This window comes from Castor canadensis, chromosome 4, assembly GCF_047511655.1.
Source record: "Castor canadensis chromosome 4, mCasCan1.hap1v2, whole genome shotgun sequence".
Taxonomy (NCBI): Eukaryota; Metazoa; Chordata; class Mammalia; order Rodentia; family Castoridae; genus Castor; species Castor canadensis.
The window spans coordinates 43,279,542-43,305,595 of NC_133389.1; the positions used below are offsets into that span (position 1 = coordinate 43,279,542).

The window sequence follows — 26,054 nt, forward strand, 5'->3', positions numbered from 1 at the left end:
TCTAATTTAGATTCACTCCTTCCATCTTTTTTTCCTTTATCCCATTCTCCCTCCTTAGAACAGTTTCAACAGGTCTCATTGTTCCATTTTCATGCATGAATATGTTGTATGTCCACCATATTTGTCTTCCATCTTTTCCTTATGCCTTACTCCCTCCCAGATGGGACTTGTTTTACTTTCCCAGTGTGCTTTTATTTTTCCAAGAAAAAAAGACATTTTTGTTTGTTAATGATGGTTATACAGGAAGTTTCATTGTGATGTTTCCATAGATAGATATATACCTATATCTATATCTATATCTATATCTATATCCATATCTATATCTATATCTATCTGTGTGTATGTATTATGACCTGAACTTGTTCATCCCCTCCATTATTCTCCTTTCTACCTTAGTCCTCTTCTGGTGATTTCAGCAGGTTTGAATTTCCATATACATACTTGTATAAAAAGTACATCAGCCATATTACCTTCTTTACTTCCTTCTTTTATCTCACCTTCCCATTAGTTCCTGTGTTACATTCTTGTCTTTCATTGTGGTGTCTGCTTCTTGCTCAGTGGGATTTTTCCTTGGTATTTTACCTGTAAAGGTATTGTGCTTAAGTGAATCTAACCTTCCTCTGCACTTCTTCACCCTTTTCCCCATCCTGTGTTGTTCAACACTTTTCAGTGTGCTTTGTTGTATCTTAGCAAAACGCTCTTCCCTCAGGAAAGGAAAATACTTCCATATGTATTCCATATGTGAGAAGCATGTGGAAAGTTTCAGAACTTCTGAATCTGAGCCAAAATGAATCTTTCCTCCTTTAAGCTGATTTTATCAGTTACTTTGTCACAGCTATGGAAAGATGACCAACATAATGTTTATTTTTTTATTTATCAATCTCACAGTTTGGGGAGGACATTTCTATTGTTACCATGATTTTTAGTGGATAAAGTCACATTCTTTACCCAATTTTAGAGGATTTTTAAATCTATTTTATCAAATAGAAAATGTTTACTTATATTTGTAAATAAACTCTTTTTCCTTTACACTATAGTTCTAAGAAACACTAATTAGGTCTAAATTTTTACAAATCTCTTCTTTTTCTAAAACATATTTAAAATAATTGGCCAAGACACATTTATAATCTAGCTAAATTAATTCATTTGTCACTCATTCAAAGAGGTATTATCACACCAAAGAGCAATTCAGAACAAGTAGCTCTATTTAAAATAGTGGATATTTGACAAGCCCTATGGCATGATCCAGAGGGCACAGTTTTCAATAGACTATCAACACAAGGATGGATTTTAGAGTAGTCAACTTGGGTAATCAGTGGACAGCATTTATTCATGTGTCCAGCAAAGAAATATTGAACTTCTGTTTACCTCTATATGAACCCTTCTGTATCACATGTTAATTCAAAATTTGTTTTTCAATTGCCTGCATGTCCAATTCATGACAATATAATTTTTGGTGTGCCTTTTAAAATAGGCTAGGTGCAAGAACATGTCTCAGAGACAGAGTGATTTGGCATGATGATAACAATGAGCTATTAAAATGTTGGAGTTATGACCATAATAATGATAAATGAACTGATAGCCTTTATTTCTGACAATAAACAGACATCAAAACATTTATCTATTCAGGTCATTCCCAAGTTTGTAACCGCAAAGTCAAGTCATGTATTAAAGGAGAATGACTAATGTATCTAAGCACTCTCCAGGGGACAAGCATCTCATTAACCTAAACAACAGACTCATGAAGGTACACATTAATGGGGACCTGAAGACTTTCTTACTTTACACCATTGGGCTTTGTTACTCAATCTACCAATATATTGGCTTATGACTCATTCTTATTACAGAGGAATATTCAAGAAAGTTCTTTCAAATCAGAAAATTCTGAGGTTTCTCAAAATGTATTTTGCCAGAGTGCTACAGATTGCACCAATGACTAATAGACCTTCCCGGGGCCTTCTTCATATTTTTCTCATGTCCTCGTATCCAATCTGTTAGCTCCTGGATTTCCCCACTTCAATGATGCTAACAAAATTTTACCCACTTGTGCAGCAGCTCAGGTAGTACAGTTCCCAGAGAGATGGCCTAACCTATGTAAATACATTATTTTCCTCATTGTTTGGATAGCTTAATTCTGTAGTGAAATTGCTATACACTTGCTCCCAGTGTGTCTTCCAGGAGTACTGACTGAACTTCAGTTGTCTATGGTTGTAACTGGTTGGATAGTGTAGCTTTTATTAACAGCTTTCCCTTCCCTGTTTCTGTCTCCATTTTCTATCAGTGGTTTCTTTACCTTCTTCTGAAATTGCCCTCAAATTCTGTCTCAGGGTCTGCTTTTGGGTGAACCTACTATAAGATGGCGATCAAAATGAGCTGAGAAGTCCAGGTGTATAATTTATCAAGCAGAAACTGACAAACATTTGAAAGAGATATGTCATAAATTGAATGGAAGAAAGTATTTTCCTTTGAAAAAATGTGGCAAATTACATTCTGGATCAGACTAGATGTGAACTTTGGTGAGAACCAGAGCTGATATTCTAAACAGTTCTGGGAATGCTTTGGAGGCAGAATCTTTTCTCCCTGAGTTTTGTATAAGAGGTTCAGCAAGAAGGATTATGACTGGAAATGGGCACAGACTGATATCTACGAAGTTTATAAGGTTTCTTTGTCAAGCAAAGAAAAGTAAGCCTGCCACGATCAGGAGGAATTTGTTTTATTTGAACTCAATTACCAAGTACATGACTGGAAACTGGCATCATTTTCAACCTTTGTGATCAACCTAAAACTTGCTTATTATCCTTGGATTTTTTGAGCAATTTGTAATGAGATTTAAATTTACTCTTCTGCTTAGTGAGTTTATATCCAACTTCTTTCTGCATACTGCTCTGTTGACCTCTCTAGGATTTTTGTTTTGTTTTTCTCACTTGTTTTGCTACCAAGCTATGGTCCAATCACTCACTTGGATCATTACAGTGCCTTTCTGCCCAAACTCCTTGATTCTGTGATTTCTTTCTATGAGCAGCAAAACTGTAGACAGAGTGGTATTTTAAAACACACATCTCAGTTGAGCACTGTTCATCTCAGCCTTTCCAGTGGATCATCACTCTCAGAATAAGTCAGTCTTACAATGGCTTGTAAGGTCAAACTTGGTCTTATCCCTTGTTACCTCTCAGATCTCATCCCTTCCTGCTTTCCTTTTGTAACTCTCTCTAGAGCCACAGGTGTCCTTGTTCTTTCTTAAATACCCCTCTGCCAGAAGTGTTCTGCATCCCAGTAGCCACGTGGCTTGTTTAAAGATGAAAGAGTACGATTTTAAGAGAAATTTTAGAAGAAATAAAATACTAATGAAACTAAAATAAAAAAGAAAACAGAGCATGAAATAAAAAGTAAAAGTGTAAAATGAATATAAGATATATCAGTGTTGAAAATATCAAATGAAAGTTTAAAATGCAAGCTGATTTTAACATCTATTCATCTGAGTGAGGATAACCAGCTGGTCAAAGCTATGTTTGCTATCACTAAGAAATACTCCACAGTGTAGGATGCTCAGGAAATGGGGGGAAAAGGAATCAAGGAAACGAAGAATGAAAACATACTTCAACATTGTGGAAATAAAATAGTTATCTCTCTGAATATGGAGTGAAATAATAACTTGATTTGAGGACCTTCTAATTATTTCTTATACTCTAAAACCTCCCCCGACCTTGTAATTCAGAAAGATATCAGAGGCATATCAGTCATTTTATTGCTGTAAACACAACGCTTTGGAAATTACAAATTGTTTCAAAATAGCCAGTAGATGATGGAGCAAGGAACTAGCACCCAAATAATCCAAAAACTTTTATATTGAAACTTGAAGGAAAGCACCTTGTTTTAAACATTACCAAAGATGAATATGAGATTAAAAATGCTTGGAAAAAAGCAAAAGAAAAATAAGTTAAACCAAGTACAATATAAGTAAATGGGAGTGAATGCAGACAATTGAACAATAAATTAGTCATTATTTTTAAAGCATTTGATGAATAATAGGTTAACCCAATGAGAATTTGTCCTAGCACAAATTAAATAATCTGAAACGAGAAGACAGATTATATTTCCTCTGCACTAGGGATCTATCATAGATAGATCTTAAAACTATCAGAAATCATCCCAAAAGATCTTAACTTACCAAACAGGCATGGTGAAATGCACTAAGTACTTAAGTTACAGGGTATCGTACATATTATATATTGGCTGACAATCAAATCTTGGCAGGAATTCAGAAATAAATCATGGGACATAAAACATCCACTAAATGCAGTAGTGTAACTTTTTTGAATGGTCGTAATTTTTTTTCTTTTTTGTGGTACTGGGGGTTGAACTCAGGCCTTGTGTTTGCTGAGCAAGCACTCTGTCACTTGAGCCACACCCCAGGCCCTCATAATTAGAATTTTGTCAAAATATTGCACTGAATGAAAACTTTGAGGCTAAAAAGCTTAAATATAAATGTAGAACATGTCCAGATGAAGGCATATAAGTAAATCTAAAAAGATATTTTTTTTTAAAAACGTCAGTGCAAATACAGTAGATGAGGCGGCATGTAAAGAAGTAAGTAATATGTAGCAGATATATCTGAATTAATGTAAAAATCAGCTTCACATGGCATTTTGGTTGATAGTAAATGAGAAAGCATTTATAATACACTAGGTTTCTGCTCTTGAGGACTACCTCTTTAGAGTCAGTATTGTATAAGAGTTGTGGTTTATTTCTAAACCATATATGTGTTACATTAAATTGCTATCTACTCCTCTCAGTTTAGGAGTAAGTTGATGTGAGATTCAGCTTACAAAAGAGCAAGTTGATGTGAGAGTCAGCTTACAATATGGTCCTAAATTACAGCTATTTATTTATGAAAATATTTCCATATGTTTTTGGTTACAATTAAATAAGAAAAAAATGACGTGTGTGAATTAGAGTAAAGCTTCAAAAGAGAAGAATGAAATTCTGCCCAAAGGCTGCTCATTCAAAAATGTGCCCTTCAATGATGTCTTAAAGGGTAATTGTAAAACTTTGAACTAAATTGTGCAATACTGAAAAAAATTGATTTGAAAGTACCTTCCTAGAAAGATGGATGACAAATACTTTCACTTTAAAATTGTGTCTTCCAGGGTTTATGTAACTAATGGATGTTAAGAATAGCAGTTTTCAAAGATGGTCAATCTGTTATGTGTTACATGATCCAAAAAAATATTCTGGAAGGTGTCATATGTCTTAACAAAAAAGTTATGATGGTAATTTCACATTAAGATAAGTAAGCGTCCTGTGGCCAGATAACATTTCCTTTAATTAATTATTAAATTTAGCTAATTAATAATTAACTCTACTCCTTTAACTCCTGGAACCAGGCATACTCAAGTATAATTCAATAAATATATTTCAATTTTATTTCTGGAAAAAATAATCCATCCTTAATGTAATCCCTGCGATGGCCAAAAGAAATAAAAGACTCCCTTTGAAGTACTTTATTTATACCTCTGCATTTTGGCATATTACAGATCATCAAATTTTTACATATTCTACAGAACTAAAAAAAGATGTGTACTGTGGCTTTTAAAATATTAAACTCATCTGCTATTATATAGATTAAAATAGCTCTGGATGAAATAATCAGTTCTGCCTCCTCTGACAAATGTTGGAAGTTCAATAATGATTCTTTGATCTTCTAATACCCTGGGAAATTTGGGTAGTCAGAAGAAAAAAAAAGCTGTATATAATTCACAACCCCAGGGGAAATATTTTTCTAACTTTATTTTGTCATATTCAATTTCATTTTAGTACGCTTTTATTAACACTGTATTTAAAAATGAGAGAACATATTCTTTACCATGCAATAGTAAATTTACCCATCTCTTAGAATGTTTTATTCTTTTTTGAGATTTTTAATCAGGCAACACTATACGGCAAACACACAGAAATAATACATCATAAATACCACCTTGCTAAATTTTGAAGCTAGAAAAATATACTATAATATTTGGAAGCTCTTTACAAATCACAGCGTTTATAAGTCAAGAGCTTATTAATGAACCAGTGAAGAGTTTAAAATTTTCGCTGGTAAAAAATTTTAGTTAGGGAGTGGGATAACTGGGAAATGGGTTTGTCTAGTACTATTTCATTTTTGCCAATACAATATCATCAACTCTGATAAAGGTTCTTGTCTGGTCACTTCAAAATGGCAGCAGAGGATTGTTAAAAGAAAGTACTAAACTCGATTAAAAGTAATAACTGGCATGGCATTACTTTACTGAACAATTCTTTCCTAATTTTCTTTATTGCAAACAGTTTACATGTTCTAAGAACATAGTTTTAGATCCCCTTAAAAATTCCCCAAAGCTTAACCATACTGCAAGCCTCCCCAACCCCCACAGTTCAGCTTAAGTAAATCATTTTAACTTTGGAGCTATGTAATAAAGAAGTCGATATGAGTGAATAACATATACTGAAACACACAATTTGAAAATATAAGTGCAGTTCCCATCTGCTTACTTAGAAGGTGATTTACCACTGGTGATGACAACCATGTCAGCTGTTACTTGCTTCAATCTAAGAAGTAAACTTGATAAGTTTTCCTTTATTATTAATTCACAACCACAGTGGTAAATAGAAAAAGGAATATGATGACCCATAACCTCACCAGTAAGCAATATTCTTCAAGATCACATGTATTGTAAAACACAAACTAGAATCTGAAAGGTCCTTGACTGCACAGGAGATTTAACTGAAGCCTGGTGCAGGCTCAGACATTACCAGATTACCCTGAACAAATCTACCCTATTGCCACTCTCTAATGTAATTTTCTTTCTAGGGCACATTCCCTAATTTGGAGTTTATTTCGTCAAGTGCAGTTAAGAATGATCAAGTAAAAATGCTTGGTGGTTTGTGGACTTGACTATGTAATCAAAAATTTTTGATGGTTAATCCTGGTGTGAATCTGTGACTGAATTTTTATTTATATTGTTTGTGAAATGGACAGGGTTTATATGGTGGAATTTTTCAGATTTCCCCCATATACATGAGTATACATTGCATGTTTTGTTCTTTTTAAATATTGCCTGAGGTACATGGTAAATCAAAACATAGTAAGTAGAGTTGTGCAAGCTGCCATCTTAAAGCCAGTGTTTTTATATGAGTACATTTTATTTATTCAACATACTGGAATATACTACAGGCCACACAGAGGCAAAGATGACTCCGTAGGCCATTCAAGCACAAAGAAGACTGTACTTCAAGTTTCAGTGCACTGTCTGTCATGATTTCATTAGTACTAAAATAAAAAATGAAGTTTAAAAATGCTAAGGAGAAATCTCCTCCAGCAATGAGTTGTTCTCATTGTGGTTTCTTATCTGGCTCCACATTTATCTTAGCACCTTGATGTGCATCATAAATTGCAATGTTACCTTTGAGGGATGGGAGTTCAGTCTCATTTATAATCATAGTGAACCAGTGCTCTGGGATCTTTACTATTTGGTATATTGTACTGTGCTGTACTTTGTGATTCGACTACGAGCCATGCTAGGGGAGGCAGATCCAATGGTCTGGCTAAAGTGATGATCAGAGGAACTCCTCATGTGGCCAATGGTGGCTGTCCCCCCCATACTGCTACTCAGGCCCCCGCCTCCACTGAGGCTGCTCAGCCCAACACCACCCCCACTTATTCCAACTCCACTCAGGCCTCCACCACTGGCACCCATGCTGGTACTAGCCAAGCCAGTGCTGCCTATGCCTCCACCTCCACTTATCCCACCTGTGCCACTAATCCCACTTATGCCAGTGCCAGAAACAACCCTCTCTGTGACAATCACATTGTGGGCATTGGGTAACTCAGGGTGCATACTCAGACTGCCCATCATACCGGAAGTTGGTTGGATTACTCTTTCCGTCACCATCACATTTGAAGACTCTCTAGGAGTGGGAATAGTCAGAGAGGTGGGTAGACTTGAACCTGGTGCTATTACTCTTTCTGTCACTATCACATTTGACCCATCTCTCAAGTCAGGCATCTCTAACATTCCATGTAAATCAGCACCAGAGATGGGGCCCACCACCCTCTCTGTCACTACCACATTTGATGCATGTCGATTGTCATGAAGGTGGACAGAGGGCTTCAGAGTGCCAGAGGTGGTGTAAGACTCAGTCACAGTGACGTTACCATAGCCCAGAGGGTCAGGAATAGGCGTAGGATGCTGTACACCAGGGCCTGAGGGATAGGTGCTCTCAGAAATTACTGTGGTAGTGCCAAAATGCGGGGAGATTGGTGGGAGATTGGGCTCTGTTTGCTGAGGGAAAATGGGTTCAGTGGTCTGTGGTGGCCAGGAAAGATCAGGGTCTGGATATGATTCAATTTCTTTTCCCAGGCTGATATCAGCCAACTTCTTAAATTTGGGACCCAGAGTATCCAAGAAGCTCTCATCCAAGTCTTCTCCAATGAAGCTACAACAACCCACAGAGCCAGCGGGGGAACCTACGCCTTCAATGTCATAGATGAGCAAACAGTCATTGGATGGGCGTGCTTCGTCTTCATCTGCATAAGCATACGCTTTCTGAATTTGTAGAGAAAAGGGAAAATAAAATTATGAATACATATTAATAACATAACAGTATCTACCATTAATTTTCTTCCAGCACATTGCCAAAGAGGAATATATAAAACAAAATTCTAATGTTCAACATTCCATGTAAATCAGGACCAGAGATGGTGCCAATCACATCTCCTTCACTAACACATTTGACATGTTAGACAGAGATGCTTTAAAAACCCTTTTATAAAGGTTTAGAAGAATTTGGTTAGAAGTTATTTTAACTATAATTCCAATAACGCGTTTTGATTTTTAAAACTTACTTGATAGACTTACTTAAAATAGTATACTTTGGACACAAAAATCACATACAAAAATGCATGAACTGTTTAGAACCAAGTTAGAAGGGGGTATATAAAAATTCTGTACACATAAAAAAGTTAGAAGGAGGTGACAAAATTTTGAAATTTTTTTGTCTTAAAAAGGTATTTATAGTTAATGAGCTCATTCAAGATTGTACTTTCTTTCCTTCAGATGGAATGAATAGGATGGTTTTGTGAAGGTTTATTTTAATGTGCCTTTTTTTAGCACAACAGGAAAAATTGACTATTGTCTATTGTCACTTTTAAATTCAAAATTGAAGTGATCACAGACAATTTTTAAAAATAGAATCTCTTCTGGTTGAAATGAAAAGACCACAGACAAATGCACTTTCACTTGATCTTTTCAGTTCATAGTACTGGATTGTAAACTTTCAGGTTAACTATTGGAATTATAGCAAGTGAACACATTGTGCCATTTCATTTAAAATATTTATTCAGTCTTGCTATCTGGCAGACACTCTGTTAGGAATTTGGCTATGAAGTAAAGAACAAAGCCAGAAAAAAAAATCCTCTTTCTTTCGTAGGATGAGGCAGACTACACATACACACATACGTCAGGGGGTGGTAAGTGCAGGGTAAATGAATAGAGATAGAACAATGGAGGTTCTTCTTTTAGAAGCTGTCTCTGATAGAGTGATGTTTGTTTGGAGGTTGCAATGAAGAGAGAGACTGATGTTGTAGAGAATTCTGGCTTAGTTGGAGCTGTTAAGTGCAAAACTTTCTGGGAAGAATTCTATTTTTCATAAAAAATAATATTCCTAGATAAGAACATGAATAGGAAGTATTCCTATGTATTTCAACAATAAGCATCTTTAGTAGCTATTTGAAAGCCTGTAACTAATATTTTATTTTAAAATATCAATAATCTCTAAACCATTAATGAAATTAATGAAGTATTTTAGTTCAGAATGCAGAAGAACAGAAATGTATTTCCTGTGAGTACCAGAGGTAGGAACTTGATGAAGACTGAGTATCACATGGTATGTGACCATGGGCAATTGGATCTCTGCCTTGGAATGGAAAAGTTAATTCTCCTTCTGCTCCTTCTCCAGGCTCTGCACTCTTTGCATCACCTGAAGCTTGTTCTTGAAAACTCTGCAAGTGTACTGTGGCCCTCTGATTGAATGCTCACTATGTACCAGGAATTGAGCTTAGTACTTGCAATCTAATGTAGTGAATATATGAATGAGGCACTAAAAATGGTGGTGGACATGTAAGCTAATAGATTTTAGAAACAGTAAGTTCTATTAAATGTATAAACAAAGCACTACAAAATGCAGAGGAGAAAGCTATAATCCTATTTCGAATGAGAGAATTAACTGTAAAAACTTCAGAGAGGCAGTGGTATTTGAACAGGGTCTTGAAAGATGGGTAGGAGTTTGTAAGAGAGAGGATGGGATAAAAGCACTCTGGGAGGGGCTAAGCATTGCAAAGCACAGAGGTGAGTCGTCCGTTGAGAACAAGGTGAAGGGGCTCAGCAAGTGGGGCTGATGGTCCAGAGTGACTGGAGGTGTAAGGCAGGGGTCAATTTATGAATAATCTTAATTGCCATGCTGAAGAGTAGGGACTTCTCCTGTGGTCACATAGAGTTTGGAACCATTAGCCATTTTCAAGTGGGAGAGTCGACTCTTGCCGATCAGAGCCCTAGGACTATTATTCAGCAGCAGCAGGATGGTTGTGCATGAAACTGGAGGTCAGGAATTAGTGAAAGTTTAGACTATGGTAGATGGAAAGGAAGCCACCTGGCTAGAAGTCTTACCTGACAAAAGTAACTTTCCATGAAATTCATATTCAGACCTCCATCTCTACATTCCCTCATAGAATTTCTTCTTAATGTTCCAGAATATTCTTGACATATCTCAGGTGCAGCTGGTGTTTTAACTCCATCCATTAGTTCAAATCCTGTTGTTCTCTCTCCTCCTCCAAGATCTTGCATTTCTCTGCAATACTCATTTGTGTAAACTCCTAAAAGCATTGATATATTAAATTTAATTTTTCTAGCGTACTATAAACTAAAAGTAACTTATTATAATGTAGGGTTTCTTCAAGTATGCATTTGTGAGCAAAGAAATAAAATGAAGAGGATACACAAAGAAAGAAGAGATAACTATGGTGATATTTGAGTTCAAAGTAATATTATTAATCAATTTGCTAATTTGGTAATTATCTGTTGAGAGGTTTCTCTGTGCTGGAAGTGAGGAGCACAGATAAGTTAAAAAACTTGGGCCCTAAAATGCTTAATTTCAAATTAAGAAAAATTTGGGAGTAATAATGCCCAAATTCTAAAGGCCAAAACCAGTATAAGCACACCCCCAACATACTGTTGGAAGCACAGAGCATCCAGAAGAAAGCATGAGGACCACCGGCTTTCTGAGAAGAGGCCATGGCCACAGTGAGGAGAAGGTTTCATAGAGACCCTCAGATTTGCACTGGGATATGAGGGTGAGTAGAAGCTTGTTGCAGCCTTTGAGGTAATGGGGTAGGGCGAGGGCTTGGACTTCAGAAGTGCCATGAAGGCAGAATGCTCAATATGTCCCATGGTCTTAGGAGTCAAGATCTTGAGTTTGGAGACAGTGTGAATTTCATACTTCAATTTAAACTGTTGAAATCACCATAAAAAGGGGACTAGGGTACAAATTAGAAAAATGGAGGGGACGAACCAATTGGGGATATATATATATATATATATATATATATATATATGGCAATATAATAATGAAACTCCTTGTTAACTATCTTAAACAAAGATGTCTTTTTTCAAAAACTGTGAGCAAGAAGGTAAAACATGTCCTCTCTGGGGGTTGATACCAGTGGGAGGGGGGATGATATATAAGGAAAGGGTGTGGGAGGGTAAATATGGTGGAAATCTTATGTAATCATATATAAAAATGGAAACTATTCTAAGAATGGGGACAGGAGGGATAAATGAGATTGATGGAGGGGGTGAGTTTAAGACATATTCTAAGTACTTTTATAAATCTCACAATGTACAACAATAATGTGATAATAAAAAAAGAAGCAATTGGGCACCAATGAAAAGGGAGATAAGACTAAAGTTGGTACAGGAAGGAGTAGGAAACACTTTGGAAGTAATAAGTATAGGCAAGGACTTCCTCAACAGAACCCCAGCAGCTCAGCAACTAAGAGAAAGTATAGACAAATGGGACTACATAAAACTAAAAAGCTTCTGCTCAACAAAAGAAATGGTCTCTAATCTGAAGAGAACACCCACAGAGTGGGAGAAAATATTTGCCAACTACACATCAGACAAAGGACTGATAACCAGAATATACAGGGAACTTAAAAAACTAAATTCTTCCAAAATTAATGAACCAATAAAGAAATGTGCAACTAACTAAACAGAACTGTCTCAAAAGAAGAAATTCAAATGGCAAAAAAATGCATGAAAAAATGCTCACCATCTCTAGCCATAAAGGAAATGCAAATCAAAACCACACTAAGATTCCACCTCACCCCTGTTAGAATAGCCATCATTACAAACACCACCACCAACAGGTTTTGGCGAGGATGCAGGGAAAAAGGAACCCTCATACACTGCTGGTGGGAATGCAAACTAGAACAACCACTCTGGAAAAAAATTTGGAGGCTTCTTAAAAATCTAAACATAGATCTGCCATATGATCTAGCAATACGACTCTTGGGGATATACCCAAAAGACTGTGACACAGGTTACTCCAGAGGCACCTGCACACCCATGTTTATTGCGGCACTATCACAATAGCCAGGTTACGGAAACAGCCAAGATGCCCCACTATTGATGAATGGATAAAGAACATGTGGTATTTATACACAATGGAATTTTACGCAGCCATGAAGAAGAATGAAATCTTATCATTCACAAGTAAATGGATGAAACTGGAGAACATCATCCTGAGTGAGGTTAGCCAGGCTCAGAAGACCAAAAATCGTATGTTCTCCCTCATATGTGGACATTAGATCAAGGGCTAATACAGCAAGGGGATTGGACTTTGGTCACAAAGTGTGCGAGAGAGGTATGAGGATAGGTAAGAAAACCAAAAATCATGGTAGCATTTGATGTCCTCAATGCAAAGGAACTAATTCAGAAACTTTAAAGTGACAGAGGCCAATAGGAGAAGGGGACCAGAAACTAGAGAAAAGGTTAGTTCGAGAAGAATCACCTTAGAATGTAACACATATGTACGGGAAAGCAATGCGAGGAATCTCCCTGTATAGCTATCCTTATCTCAACTAGCAAAAACCCTTGGTCCTTCTTATCATTGTTTATATTCTCGCTTTAACAACATTAAAGATAAGGGCAAAACAGTTTCTGCCCCGAAGCAAGGGGGTAGGGGGAGAGGGAGAGGGCGGGGGGAAAAGGGGGAAAATGACCCAAACAGTGTATGCACGTATGAATAAAAGAAATAAAAAAAGGAAGAATATAGCACAGTTCTAAAAGTATGGTTAAATATTGACCATATAAAATGACAATGATGTTAATGACAAGACTGGCCCATTTAGGGATTAAAAATGTAATTAAAATGAATATCATAAGTTGACAAAAACAAAAAGAAAAGGGAGATAAGAGTCTATAGTGAATTTCCGCTTTTGAGGTGGGGAGTTGTTGGAACCGTTAACAAGAATTGATGTATCAGGAGCAAAAAGAAGTTTAAAAGGTAGCCGATCCAGTTCTACAAGTTGTAAATGTTTTCTGTCTATTTCATTTTGGAGTGTTCAAGGTGGCAATTACTACTTTGAAGAAGACTAAGAGAAAAATATAAAACTTAGTAACATTTACCTTGGTACAGGTAACACAATACAACTATTTTCATAGCTGTGAGGTTATTTTAATTGTCCTTTTATTTGTAGTTATCCACCGACAGACAGCAAGATTCTAATTTTTCCATGATTTGTGATTGGTCTAGATTTCCACTTTAAGGCAAGTTGTATTCATACAGTCCTACTCTTGTGCAAGGAGAACTCCATCATGTGCTCACAACGTAAGCTTAGAGCTCTGAAAGATTTTGACAGTGTTTTGTCTACTTACTTTCTATGTAAAAAATTAGCCTTTGTTTTTTTGTACTGGAGATTAAACTCAGGGCCTCAGACCTGCTAGGCAAGTGCTCTATCACTTGAGGAACCTCCCCTTCCCCGGTTCCTTTGCTTGTTTTGGTTTGTTTTTCTGATAGGGTCTCATGCTTTTGCTGGGACAGTCTTGGACCACAGTCCTCCTACCTCTGCTTCCTGAGGCTATGGGAATATAGGCTATGCCTAGACTTAGAAAATCCTTTTTAAGTTAACATTTATGTAGATGCTAAGAATGAATATATTTTTCTACTTTGTCATCATAATTAACTTAAAGTCAGAGAAATTTTGAATCATTAAATAAATTGTGGAAGAAGAGTCTAGCTTTAGTTAGTAATCACAGATCTATTTTAATTGGGTTGTACTTTAATTTTAATTAGTGTATATGTATTTGGGTAAATGACATTTGCTCTTTAGATAAAAAATCTGATGATTGAGGAAGACTTTTTTTTTCCTTTTTCTTTTATTATTCATATGTGCATACAAGGCTTGGGTCATTTCTCCCCCCTGCCCCCACCCCCTCCCTTACCACCCACTCCGCCCCCTCCCTCTCCTACCCCCCAATACCCAGCAGAAACTATTTTGCCCTTATCTCTGATTTTGTTGAAGAGAGAGTATAAACAATAATAGGAAGGAACAAGGGTTTTTGCTGGTTGAGATAAGGATAGCTATACAGGGAGTTGACTCACATTGAGGAAGATTTTGAAAACATAGCACATAAGAATATGAACTACATTTATTTACAAATTAGTCATTTAAAAAGACAAACAAGATCATCCAAAAATAAGGTATGTAAAGAGAAAGAACACTTTTCCTTCTCAGTCATTTGAGCTTTAAATTTTTTCTTACCTGAGTTGTCAATGCATTCTATTATATTCCCATTACCAGGTGGTATTTGAGGCACACAGATCGTGGCTATATCCTAAAAGATAAGAAAGAACATTTCCTCATTTTTAATGACTCTTTTTTCTCTAGTCATACATTTGTTTTATTTTCAAATTACTGAAGATTTCCTAAAAGAATACTATTTAAGAAACTTTTAAACTCCATTTGAAACCTGAACCTCATTTTGAAAGCCTTCCCTTGTTTCTATTTAATTTTTAATTTTTTTATTATTGTTGTACTGGGGTACATTGTGACATTTACAAAAGTTCTTACTATTTGTCATAGTTGAATTCACTCCCTCCATCATTCTCCATTTACATTTAATTTCCATGTACTTTTGACTTCTCTTCCTTGCCTCAACAGTTATCTCAGAACAAAGAATAATGTAGATTGAATGATTGCTGCCGTCTTGGTTCATAGGTAGAGACTGAGTTTAGGTGACTACCAAAGTCCCATTCTTACAGATCAGCACTTACATGGGGTTCAGGCTGGGGTCCTTCTACTGCCCATGAATGAATTGCTCCATCAGAACATTCGGGAACAGGCTCAAAGCCGGCTCCACCACCAGGGGCACCTCCACAATCACAGCAGATCAACAAGAATGGGACCACTGACAGTAGAAATATAGGAATAGCAGAGTTAGCACTGGGCCATATTAAAAGAAAAACTTCATTTTTAGGTTCAAATTTGAATTCCTAATATAATTTCACTTAGTTTTTAAATTACTATGAAAATTTTAGGAAGACAAATTAAATAATGGCCAGATCCCCCAATAAATGTGAGCTTCAAAATACTAGACTGCAATAAATCTTCATTTGTTTTATAGTATTAAAATGCAATGAGAATCATATGATTAAAATAGATGACTTCTTTTTCTCTGCTACTACTCAAGGAAATAGTAGAGAAGAAAGAAAACTAGAGATAAGCAGCATTTTCCATTCTTCTGTTTTCTCCTTCGTGCCTTTACTTATACTCCTATTTTCACATATGCCCATCCTTCTTCATTTCAATAGTAAAATTTTATTCAATTACTCAATTTTTCTCATTGAGGTTATTGTTGTTCCCTACAGAGACATCTTTTCTTTAAATTACTCTTATACAACACCCATGAGAACATCATACTCTTTAACTAAATTTCTCTTCCTGTTAATCAATTAGAGTTTTTTCATTCCATTTATTATCATCTTTTTATTACAACATAATCTTGATAAATAGTTTTGAATAAGTGGATGGGCAAAAAGAAAAGATGTACAAATCAAAATATCAGGAAGGAAGAAAGGACAAAAGGAAGAAGCAAAAGGGAAGAAAGGATAGGAATGAGGGAAAGAGGAAGGTAAAGAAGAAATAAGTAAAAAAGGAAAAGAATTACATGAACTTTGCTTTGTTTTGGAAATTTGCTAGACTGAGAGGAAACTTTAAAGTGACAGCTATTGACCATAAGGCTCATATATGATTTTAAAATCTTTTCATTAAGAACATTAGCCAAAGTTATTCAAAATGAAAGTTATATGTTATTTATGGTTGTGATGGTCAGCAACTATAAAGCAACAAATTTTAAAGTCTTATAATGTTGGTTGATAAACAATATGGCTAAAAATTTTGAGGATTATCTGTTTTCATATATTTTATGTTACTTTCTGAAAGTAGACTGTTTACATCTTTTTCTTTTTTGCTTTGAAAAAATATTTGTTCCCCTTTGCATAGAACTTTTCCTGTCATTATTTCAGTTTATTATCTGTCAATAAGAATGGGCTCTTATTCCTTAATATAGAAATTTCAGTTTTTAGAGTATATTTGAAATTACAGGAAAGAGTCTCAACTATATGTTGTACTAACAGTATGTCCAAACTCTTTGTGCTTCACACTGAAAAATGTTAATTAAAATGTGCAAAGGGTCAGTATTTAAAGTCTGAGAAGACCTAGTTTTCAAATAAATTTAGTGAAAAACATCTACTTATAGCTGTTCATGCATTGAGACATGAAGGTAGAAAAGATATATAGGTGCTCTGAATTCGTGCAGTGTGTTTTAATTAAATATGTGATACTATTCTACACTTGACAATGGCAACCTTCTTGAAGAAGGGTCTTGCTGTACAGCCCAGGTTGGACATGAACTTGTGTTCCTCCTGCATCAGCCTCCCAAGTGCTGGGATTATAGGATTATAGAAGTGAACCACCATGCCCATCTAAAAATGGCAATGTTTGCACTAAATTATAGTGCGCACATTTCAAGCTATTTACTTCAGAGCTCCCCTTCTCAGAAGCTGTAGCATGTGGGTCATGTCCATGCTCATTCCCATCACCATCCCCGGCAATGTTAAAGGGCACCTGGAGCATCCACTTGAGTCTAGCTTTACCTGACCGGACCACTCTAGTGACCACAGAACACACTCAGTGCTTCACGGGTGTGCTTTTTTGCCACTACTGCAGCCATATTGTGAGGGAAGTATCATTTCACAGGCAAAAGAAAGGCTTAGAAAGGTTAGGCAACCTTTGAAAACACACACACACAATCAAGTTTAGAAACTGGAGTTTAATCTATGTCTATTTGACTCTCCTTTTTATTAAACTGTGCAGATTTGCTATAGCATAGATTCCATCAGTATCTACTTTTGCTATCTTTCCAGTCCCAACTCTAGTCACTACTCTGTCAGGCACATCCTGTCTTCCTTCCCCACGGGAGTCCTTTCTTTCAGTACCATGCTTTCTTATTTTTGGAGGGTTTTTGCACATAGATTTTCTTTTCTCCTTGTGTTGCATTCTCTTCTTTTTGCCCATCAGTTTAACACTTATTCATGTCCTAAAACTCAACTCAGAGTTTACTGTCTATGTAGCTTTTTTTTGGTTGCTTTGATTGCTTCACTCAAACTGCAATTTGAGCTTGCTTGTATTGGGACTTTCCCATTACACTGAGGTTGACTGTAAGTGCATTCTTGCCCTCTACTGTATTATAAAGGGTCAGGAAGTTTAATTTTTTTTTTGTCTTATAAACCTAACACCAAATACAGAAATTTCTAGATAATTTCACAAAATAAGGACTTGTAAGGTATATTTCATCAAAAAATCAGGAAGCTTATTTTCTCCCTTACCATTTTTTTGGGAGGCACATGCAAATAGAACTGTTACTTACACCCTAGCACTAAGAATCCCATGATGAGTAATCCAATGCCAGCGGGACCAAAATGGACATTATCTGGGAGAGCTTGCTTCTCAGCACCATCACCGCCATTGGTATAATCTCCTGTATTGACATAAGGGCCATTGGTGGAAGTAATTTCTCCTGTGTCGGTAGTGGTATCACCTCTTCCTTGGGTGTTGGTACCAATGTCAGTACTTGTACTGCTAGTATCACCCCCGGTTGTTGTTGTCCAGCCAGAACCATCAAGGTCAATAATAACTGTACCAGTGCAAGTTCTTTGGAGAGAATCTGTAGCAAGGTTCAAAATGGAAAAAATATTTTATAACCTAGTGTAATAATCGTTAGATAATATAGAACTATTTTCTTTTTGTGTCAGTACTTATTTCAATGTCTTTGTTCTCATCAATTCAATAACTTCCCACATAATCCCTTGTCTATGACACAGTTTTTAAGTCAAGTGGTTAGTCCATTGTTATAATTAGGTTCATTATTATAACTAATAACAGTATTAGATGGTTTCTTCACATTATAAATAGTTAGATTTATGTATAATTTGAAGAGTATAGAAATAAGCAAAATAAAACAAAAAAACTAACCTATACTAGCAATACCCAAGGACAACTATGATTTTTTTTTATGTACTAGGGTTGAAACTCAGACCCTTGTGCTTGCTAGGCAGATGATCTACTGGTTAAGCCATGTCCTAGTCATTTTTGTTTTAATTATTTTTCAGATAGGGGCTCAAGCTTTTTACCCAGGGCCAGCCTTGGAGTGTGATCCTCCTACCTTGCATCCCACATAGCTGGGATCACAGGTGAATACCACTATGTCTAGCTTTACTGGTTGATATGAGGTCTCACTAACTTTTTGCCTGGGCTGGACTTGAACTGTGATCCTCCTCATCCCTTCCCTCCAGAGGAGTATCTGGGATTACAGGTGTGAGTCACCCAGCCTCCAAATGTATATATATATATATATATATATATATATATATATATATATAGTCTTTTGTCCTTAATTACAAAATCTAAATGTTGCTTAGTCATAGGTATGGTCATACAGTTCATTCCATTTTCTATTTCTACTTCAAACTGTAAGCATCCTTTAATGTTTTCATATACTTTAATTAACATCATTTCTTTTTAAAATTATTATTGTATTGGGGGTACATTGTGACATTTACAAAAGTTCTTACAATATATCATAGATGAATTTGCCCCCTCCATCAGTCTTCTTTATCCCCTCTTCCTCCATTCCTGGAATAGTTTTAACAGGTCTCATTTTTCCATCTACATACCTGAGTACATAAAATTTCCACCATATTTGTCCAAAGATTATTGGAAGTGGAATTATTGGGTGGAAATATAGGAATAATTTGGCTGAGATTATTTTGTTTCATGCTTTATATACATGTAAGCTCAGTGTCTGACTTTTCATTGGTAGAGCCTTAGAACCTGAAACAGTGGCTCTATTTAATTAGGACTCAATATATACTTTCTGAAAAAAAGGAAGCAAAATCTTTGGAGGTGTGTAACAGAAATAGGTGTAAATCCAGTTTATCTGATATTAAAGCCCATGCCCTTTCACTCAGCTATGCTCATACTATTGTTATTTCATCATTATCACATCCTTCCAAATCCATAGTGTTATTGTCCCATTTTATAGAAGATTGGAGTATACATAGGTGAAATAGCTTCTCTAAGACTCTATAACTAATAAGTGATAGTTCAGAATACCAGTCCTGCCTTACTACAGAGCTCATGATTTTAGTTACTAAATAATACTGCCTCAGGTCAGATTTAAGCCTATAATGCCCAGTGTGTTCACTTTTACTGGATTTCTTTCACGTGCAATAATAAAAATGTTAATATCTCAGTGCATTTATATTAGCTTCCTCCAGAAAAGGTATAAGTTAAACTGGTTTCTTACCATCTATAGATAGAATTGTTCCTTGGTATTTTCCCCCAAGAATTTTATATTGCTCCATGGTAACTCTATCTCTCAAAGTGATTATGCCTGTTCTTGAGTCAACAGTTATCAGGCCAGCTGGATTATTTCCCATCACATATCTGTATTTGAAAGAAAACAATACAAATTAATGCCAATTATCTTTTATAAGGGACTTTTAAATTATAAAATGTATTTTTCTAGCTAGTAATTTTAACCCCTGGAAGTAGTTTTCAATTATTGCAGCAGTTTTTTTTCAGGCAGTACCAGCTATATGAGGCTGTTCAGAAGTAGATCAAAGTTTTAATTTAACAAAAAGAGTTATTATTATTATCATTTGAGATAGGGTCTTACTATGTAGCCTAGGCTGGCCTCATACTCTACATTCTCCTGCCTCAGCCTCCTGAGTGCTGGTATTACAGGCATGCACCACCATGCCTGGCAGAACAAAGAATTATTGAATAACCATTTCTTTATTTTTGCTTATTCATTTATTCACATGTGCATACATTGTTTGGGTCATTTCTCCCCCGTGCCTCCACCCCCTCCCTCTCCCTCTCACTCACTTGCTTCCAGGCAGAGCCTGTTCTGCCCTCTTCTCCAATTTTGTTGAAGAGAAAACATAAGAGATAATAAGAAAGGCAGCATTTTTGCTAGCTTGAGATAAGGATAGCTATACAGAGAGATTCCTAGAATTGCTTCCATGCAGATATGTATTACAACCAGAATTGATTCATCTCTACCAGACCTCTTAACTAATTCCTGGTCACCTTCCCATATTCTTACCTTTCCCTATTCCTCCTGTGTGCATTCTCCCCTTAGTGTGTGACCCATGTCCAATAATATTATGGCATTTGTTTTAGGTCTATAATCCACATATGAGGGAGAACATGTGATTTTTGGCCTTCTGAGCCTGGCTAACTTTGCCTAAGATGATGTTCTTCAGTTCTATCCATTTACTTGTGAATGACAAAATTCATCATTCTTCTTTGTGGCTGAATAAAATTCCATTTTGTATAAATACCATATTTTCTTTTTTTAAATTATTCATATGTGCATACAATGCTTGGGTCATTTCTCCCCCCCTGACCCACCCCTTACCACCCCCTCACCCCTTCGATACCCGGAAGAAACTATTTTGCCCTTATCTCTAATTTTGTTGAAGAGAGAGTATAAGCAATAATAGGAAGGAACAAGGGTTTTTGCTAGTTGAGATAAGGATAGCTATACAGGGAGTTGACTCACATTAATTTCCTGTGCGTGTGTGTTACCTTCTAGGTTAATTCTTTTTGATCTAACCTTTTCTCTAGTTCCTGGTCCCCTTTTCCTATTGGCCTCAGTTGCTTTTAAGGTATCTGCTTTAGTTTCTCTGTGTTGAGGGCAACAGATGCTAACTAATTTTTTAGGTGTCTTACCTATCCTCATATCTCCCTTGTGTGCTCTCACTTTTATCATGTGATCAAAGTTCAATCCCCTTGTTGTGTTTGCCCTTGATCTAATGTCCGCATATGAGGGAGAACATAAGATTTTTGGTCTTTGGGGCCAGGCTAACCTCACTCAGAATGATGTTCTCCAATTCCATCCATTTACCAGCAAATGATAACATTTCATTCTTCATGGCTGCATAAAATTCCATTGTGTATAGATACCACATTTTCTTGATACACTCGTCAGTAGTGGGGCATCTTGGCTGTTTCCATGTCTTGGCTGTTGTGAATACTGCCGCAATAAACATGGGTGTGCAGGTGCCTCTGGAGTAACCTGTGTCACAGTTTTTTGGGTATATCCCCAAGAGTGGTATTGCTGGATCAAATGGTAGATCAATGTTTAGCTTTTTAAGTAGCCTTCAAATTTTTTTCCAGAGTAGTTGTAATGTAAACTAGTACAGTTTACATTCCCACCAGCAGTGTAAAAGGGTTCCTTTTCTCCTGCATCCTCGCCACACCTGTTGTTCGTGGTGTTGCTAATGATGGCTTATTCTAACAGGGGTGAGGTGTAATCTTAGTGTGGTTTTAATTTGCATTTCCTTTATGGCTAGATATGGTGAGCATTTTACATGTGTTTTTTGGCCATTTGAATTTCTTCTTTTGAGAAAGTTCTGTTTAGTTCACTTGCCCATTTCTTTATTGGTTCATTAGTTTTAGGTGAATTTAGTTTTTTAAGTTCCCTATATATTCTGGTTATCAGTCCTTTGTCTGATGTGTAGCTGGCAGATATTTTCTCCCACTCTGTGGGTGTTCTCTTCAGTTTAGAGACCATTTCTTTTGTTTAGCAGAAGCTTTTTAGTTTTATGAGGTCCCATTTATCTATGCTATCTCTTAGTTGCTGTGCTGCTGGGGTTCCATTGAGAAAGTTCTTACCTATACCTACTAATTCCAGAGTATTTCTTACTCTTTCTTGTATCAACTTTAGAGTTTGTTGTCAGATATTAAGATCCTTGATCCATTTTGAGTTAATATTGGTATAGGGTGATATACATGGATCTAGTTTCAGTTTTTTGCAGACTGCTAACCAGTTTTCCCAGTAGTTTTTGTTGAAGAGGCTGCTTTTTCTCCATCGTATAGTTTTAGCGCCTTTGTCAAAGACAAATTGGTTATAGTTGTGTGGCTTCATATCTGGGTCCTCTATTCTGTTCCACTGGTCTTCATGTCTGTTTTTGTGCCAGTACCATGCTGTTTTTATTGTTATTGCTTTGTAATATAGTTTGAAGTCAGGTATTATGATACCTCCAGCATTGTTCTTTTGACTGAGTATTGCCTTGGCTATTCGTGGTCTCTTGTAAATACCACATTTTCTTAATTCATTCTTCAGTAGTGGGGTATCTTGGCTGTTTCCATAACTCCACTATTGTTAATAGTGCTGCAATAAACATGGGTGTGCAGGTGTCTTTGGAATAACCCGAGTTGCATTCCTTTGGCTATATGCTGGATCATATGGCAGATCTATGTTTAGTTTTTTAAGAAGCCTCCATGTTGTTTTCCAAAGTGGTTGGTTGTACTAGGTTACATTCCCACCAGCATTGTATAGGGATTCCTTTTTCTCTGCATCCTTGCCAGCATTTGTTGTTGGTGGTGTTTTTGATGATGGCTATTCTAACAGGGGAGAGGTGGACTCTTAGTGTGGCTTTGATTTGCATTTCCTTTATGGCCAGGGATGGTGAGCATTTTTTCATGTGTTTCTTGGCCATTTAGATTTCTTCCTTTGAAAAGTTCTGTTTAGTTCAGTTGCCCATTTCTTTATTGGTTCATTTATTTTGGGGGAGTTTAGTTTTTTGAGCTGCCCATATACTCTGGTTATCAGCCCTTTTTCTGATGTATAGTAAGTGAATATTTTCTCCCACTCTGTGAGTGGTCTTTTCAGTTTAGAGATCATTTCTTTTGTTGTGCAGAAAATTTTAAATTTCATTTAGTCCCATTTATCCATCTTTTCTCTTAGTTGCTGGGCTGCTGGGGTTCTATTGAGGAAGTCCTTGCCTACACCTATTGCTTCCAGAGTAGTCCCTGGTCTTTCCTGTACTAACTTCAGAGTTTCAGGTCTGATGTTAAGGTCCTTAATCCCCTGTGAGTTGATACTAGTACAGGGTGAAAGGCATGGATCTACTTTCAGTTTTCTGCAGGCAGATAACCACTTTTCCCGGCAATATTTGTTGAAAAGGTTGTCTATTCTGCATTGTGTGTTTTTGGCACCTTTGTCAAAAATGAGGTGGGCATAGCTGTGTGGATTCATATCTGGGTCTTCTATTCTGTTCCACTGGTCTTCATGTCTGTTTTTGTGCCAGTACCATGCTGTTTTTATTGTTATTGCTTTGTAATATAGTTTGAAGTCAGGTATTGTGATACCTTCAGCATTGCTCTTTTTGCTGAGTATTGCCTTGGCTATTTGCAGTCTCTTGTGTTTCCAAATGAACTTTAAGGTAATCATTTCTGATGGAATGTTTTTTAATGGCTACTTGGGTAGCAGAATAATCTTCTTATTCTTGGAGTGAAATTTCCATTTGGTACCAGCAAAACTGCCAGAAAACCTAGATCCTGGCAACTTCTGGATGGCTTCTAATTCTAAATTATTTTCTTAACAAACAAACAACAACACAGTTACTTCATCTTCATCAGCTTGGCCTACACTCTCTCTGTTTCCACTCCTCCTCCCCACATACACAATGACTTTCCAGGACTGCGTTTGATTTCCAAGCTATGTTCTTGCCTTGTGCATCCATGGTATTCTCCTCTCCTTATCGCTGACTTTAGTGTTTGCCTTGTCATTCACATACTTGTGAAACAAACACTGGTTAACTAACGCTGTGCCTCAGGCATTGTGCTGTACTTGGGGAACAGAAGTTTGAGAGGAGGAGGGTCTTCTTAGTAAATTCACTGTGGGGTGAAGGAATCTGGTCAACAACTGTAGCCCAGTGTGATAAAAGCAAGAATGGAAATACCCGCGCTGGCTGAGGAGAACATAAAGAAATTTTAACATGCATTGCTTTGTCCTCCACGCTTCTTGATCAGTCATATGTGCAAATACATATGCTCACGCACACGCAAATTTTTCATGTTTACCTGGAGGATTTGGACAACTTTTAAAAATGTTGAGCATACTTTTTCCTTAATACAATTACTTTTTCATATTGAAGTTACTGACTAATATTTAGTGCTGCTTATTCAAGAAAGTAAACAAAATGAGCTAACTAAATCTAATTGCTTTGAAGCTGAGCAACTTTGCAATTGGAATATCAGCCCAATAAAATCTTTCCTGGGTAAGAGGAGAGTGAGAATGGGGAATGGGAAAACCATAACATAATAATCAGTTAGTTGATCAATAAGATACATAAACACGGGTGTCAAAACTTTCTCAATATATTATTTTCACATATTATATCTTCACAGGGTCACACCTAACATTTTTCACCAATTTTTCTTTTCTTAAGTTAACTACATTAGTAGTTGGCTATTTTTGCAATTGAATGATTGTTTCAAAAATAATGAAAAATATTTTAATTCAGGTACTTAAAAGTTCTAAAATGAAGAGGTGTACTTAAGCTTGATGTGTGGTAAAAGGTCACTTGGAAAATGTCATTCTTACCTAACAGTTGTTGAAGTTAGGCCTGTGTCCAGGTCAGTAGCTATGAAGTCTCCCACTTTGTAGTTTGCTCCCATGTTACTGGTTACCACAAACGTCTTCGAACCTGGGCGGAACACTGAGCCTTCAACCACATTGACCACAGTCACAGAGACTGCAGTCGCTGTGAGTTTATATTGAGACATAATTGACTGATGAAATTCGGCCTTATTTCTAACACCAATACTGAGTTGTAGGTTCTTCATAGCTTCATAATCTAGGGGCTAGAAAATACAGAGTGGAATAGTTTCACTATAAAAAAAGTTCCAGAAGAAAGAGAAGTCTTTTGGGACTAGTAAAAGTAATTTCTTATACTACCATTCTATAATTAAATATAAATTCATACAAATACTCAATTTATTCTTTCTTTATCTTTAGTTCAATGTAAACACATACAAATATAGAAAGGAAGAAACCAGTTATCCTAGATTCATTATTGAAAAGGTTGAAAACATGTGACATGAATTGTAATTGCCCACCAAACAAATTAAAAACTTAACACAGATGGTCAAATCCATGCAGTTTTTTCGTGAAAAGATAATTTATGTTAGCTCCCATTATTTCATGTTTCTCAGAAAGTAGCTGTGTTTATAACAAAGTACAGGTCAACTATATTAGAGTTTTCTGTTTGACTAGTCTTATCCATAAAGAACTATTAAGAAGAAATTTCACTTCTGTAAAGGTGACTTTTTGAAAAAGTCAAATAATTGAATATAATATATATAATAGAAAGAAATAATTATTTTCCTCACTGTAGTCTAAAAAATTAATTTCATATTATAAAACAATCAAGTAGTGATTTTCATTAAGAAAGGTGATGTCAAAATCCACAATTCATAAAATCTAAAAAACAACTAAGCCATTATGCCTCTGTGTGTCAAATATATTTTCCTGCATTTTCGTGAGAGTAGTTTCCATAAAAATAGAGATTCAAAATGACCCAAACATTGTATGCACATATGAATAAAA

The 26,054-nt window shown here is 36.2% G+C and overlaps 1 protein-coding gene across 1 annotated transcript in view; it reads right to left on the reverse strand.

Moving 5' to 3' along the window:
- Window positions 1-3,722: 3,722 nt before the first annotated feature.
- Window positions 3,723-26,054, reverse strand: part of Dsg1 (desmoglein 1) — a 42,553-nt gene continuing 20,221 nt past the window's right edge. Inside the window, exons 9-15 of the mRNA XM_074070094.1 lie at window positions 25,050-25,309; window positions 19,956-20,095; window positions 18,018-18,314; window positions 15,364-15,497; window positions 14,852-14,924; window positions 10,698-10,903; window positions 3,723-8,579 (exon numbers count right to left, since the gene is read on the reverse strand). Coding sequence (XP_073926195.1) covers window positions 7,500-8,579; window positions 10,698-10,903; window positions 14,852-14,924; window positions 15,364-15,497; window positions 18,018-18,314; window positions 19,956-20,095; window positions 25,050-25,309 — 2,190 coding nt within the window. The 3' untranslated portion in view covers window positions 3,723-7,499. The remainder of the gene's footprint in view (window positions 8,580-10,697; window positions 10,904-14,851; window positions 14,925-15,363; window positions 15,498-18,017; window positions 18,315-19,955; window positions 20,096-25,049; window positions 25,310-26,054) is intronic.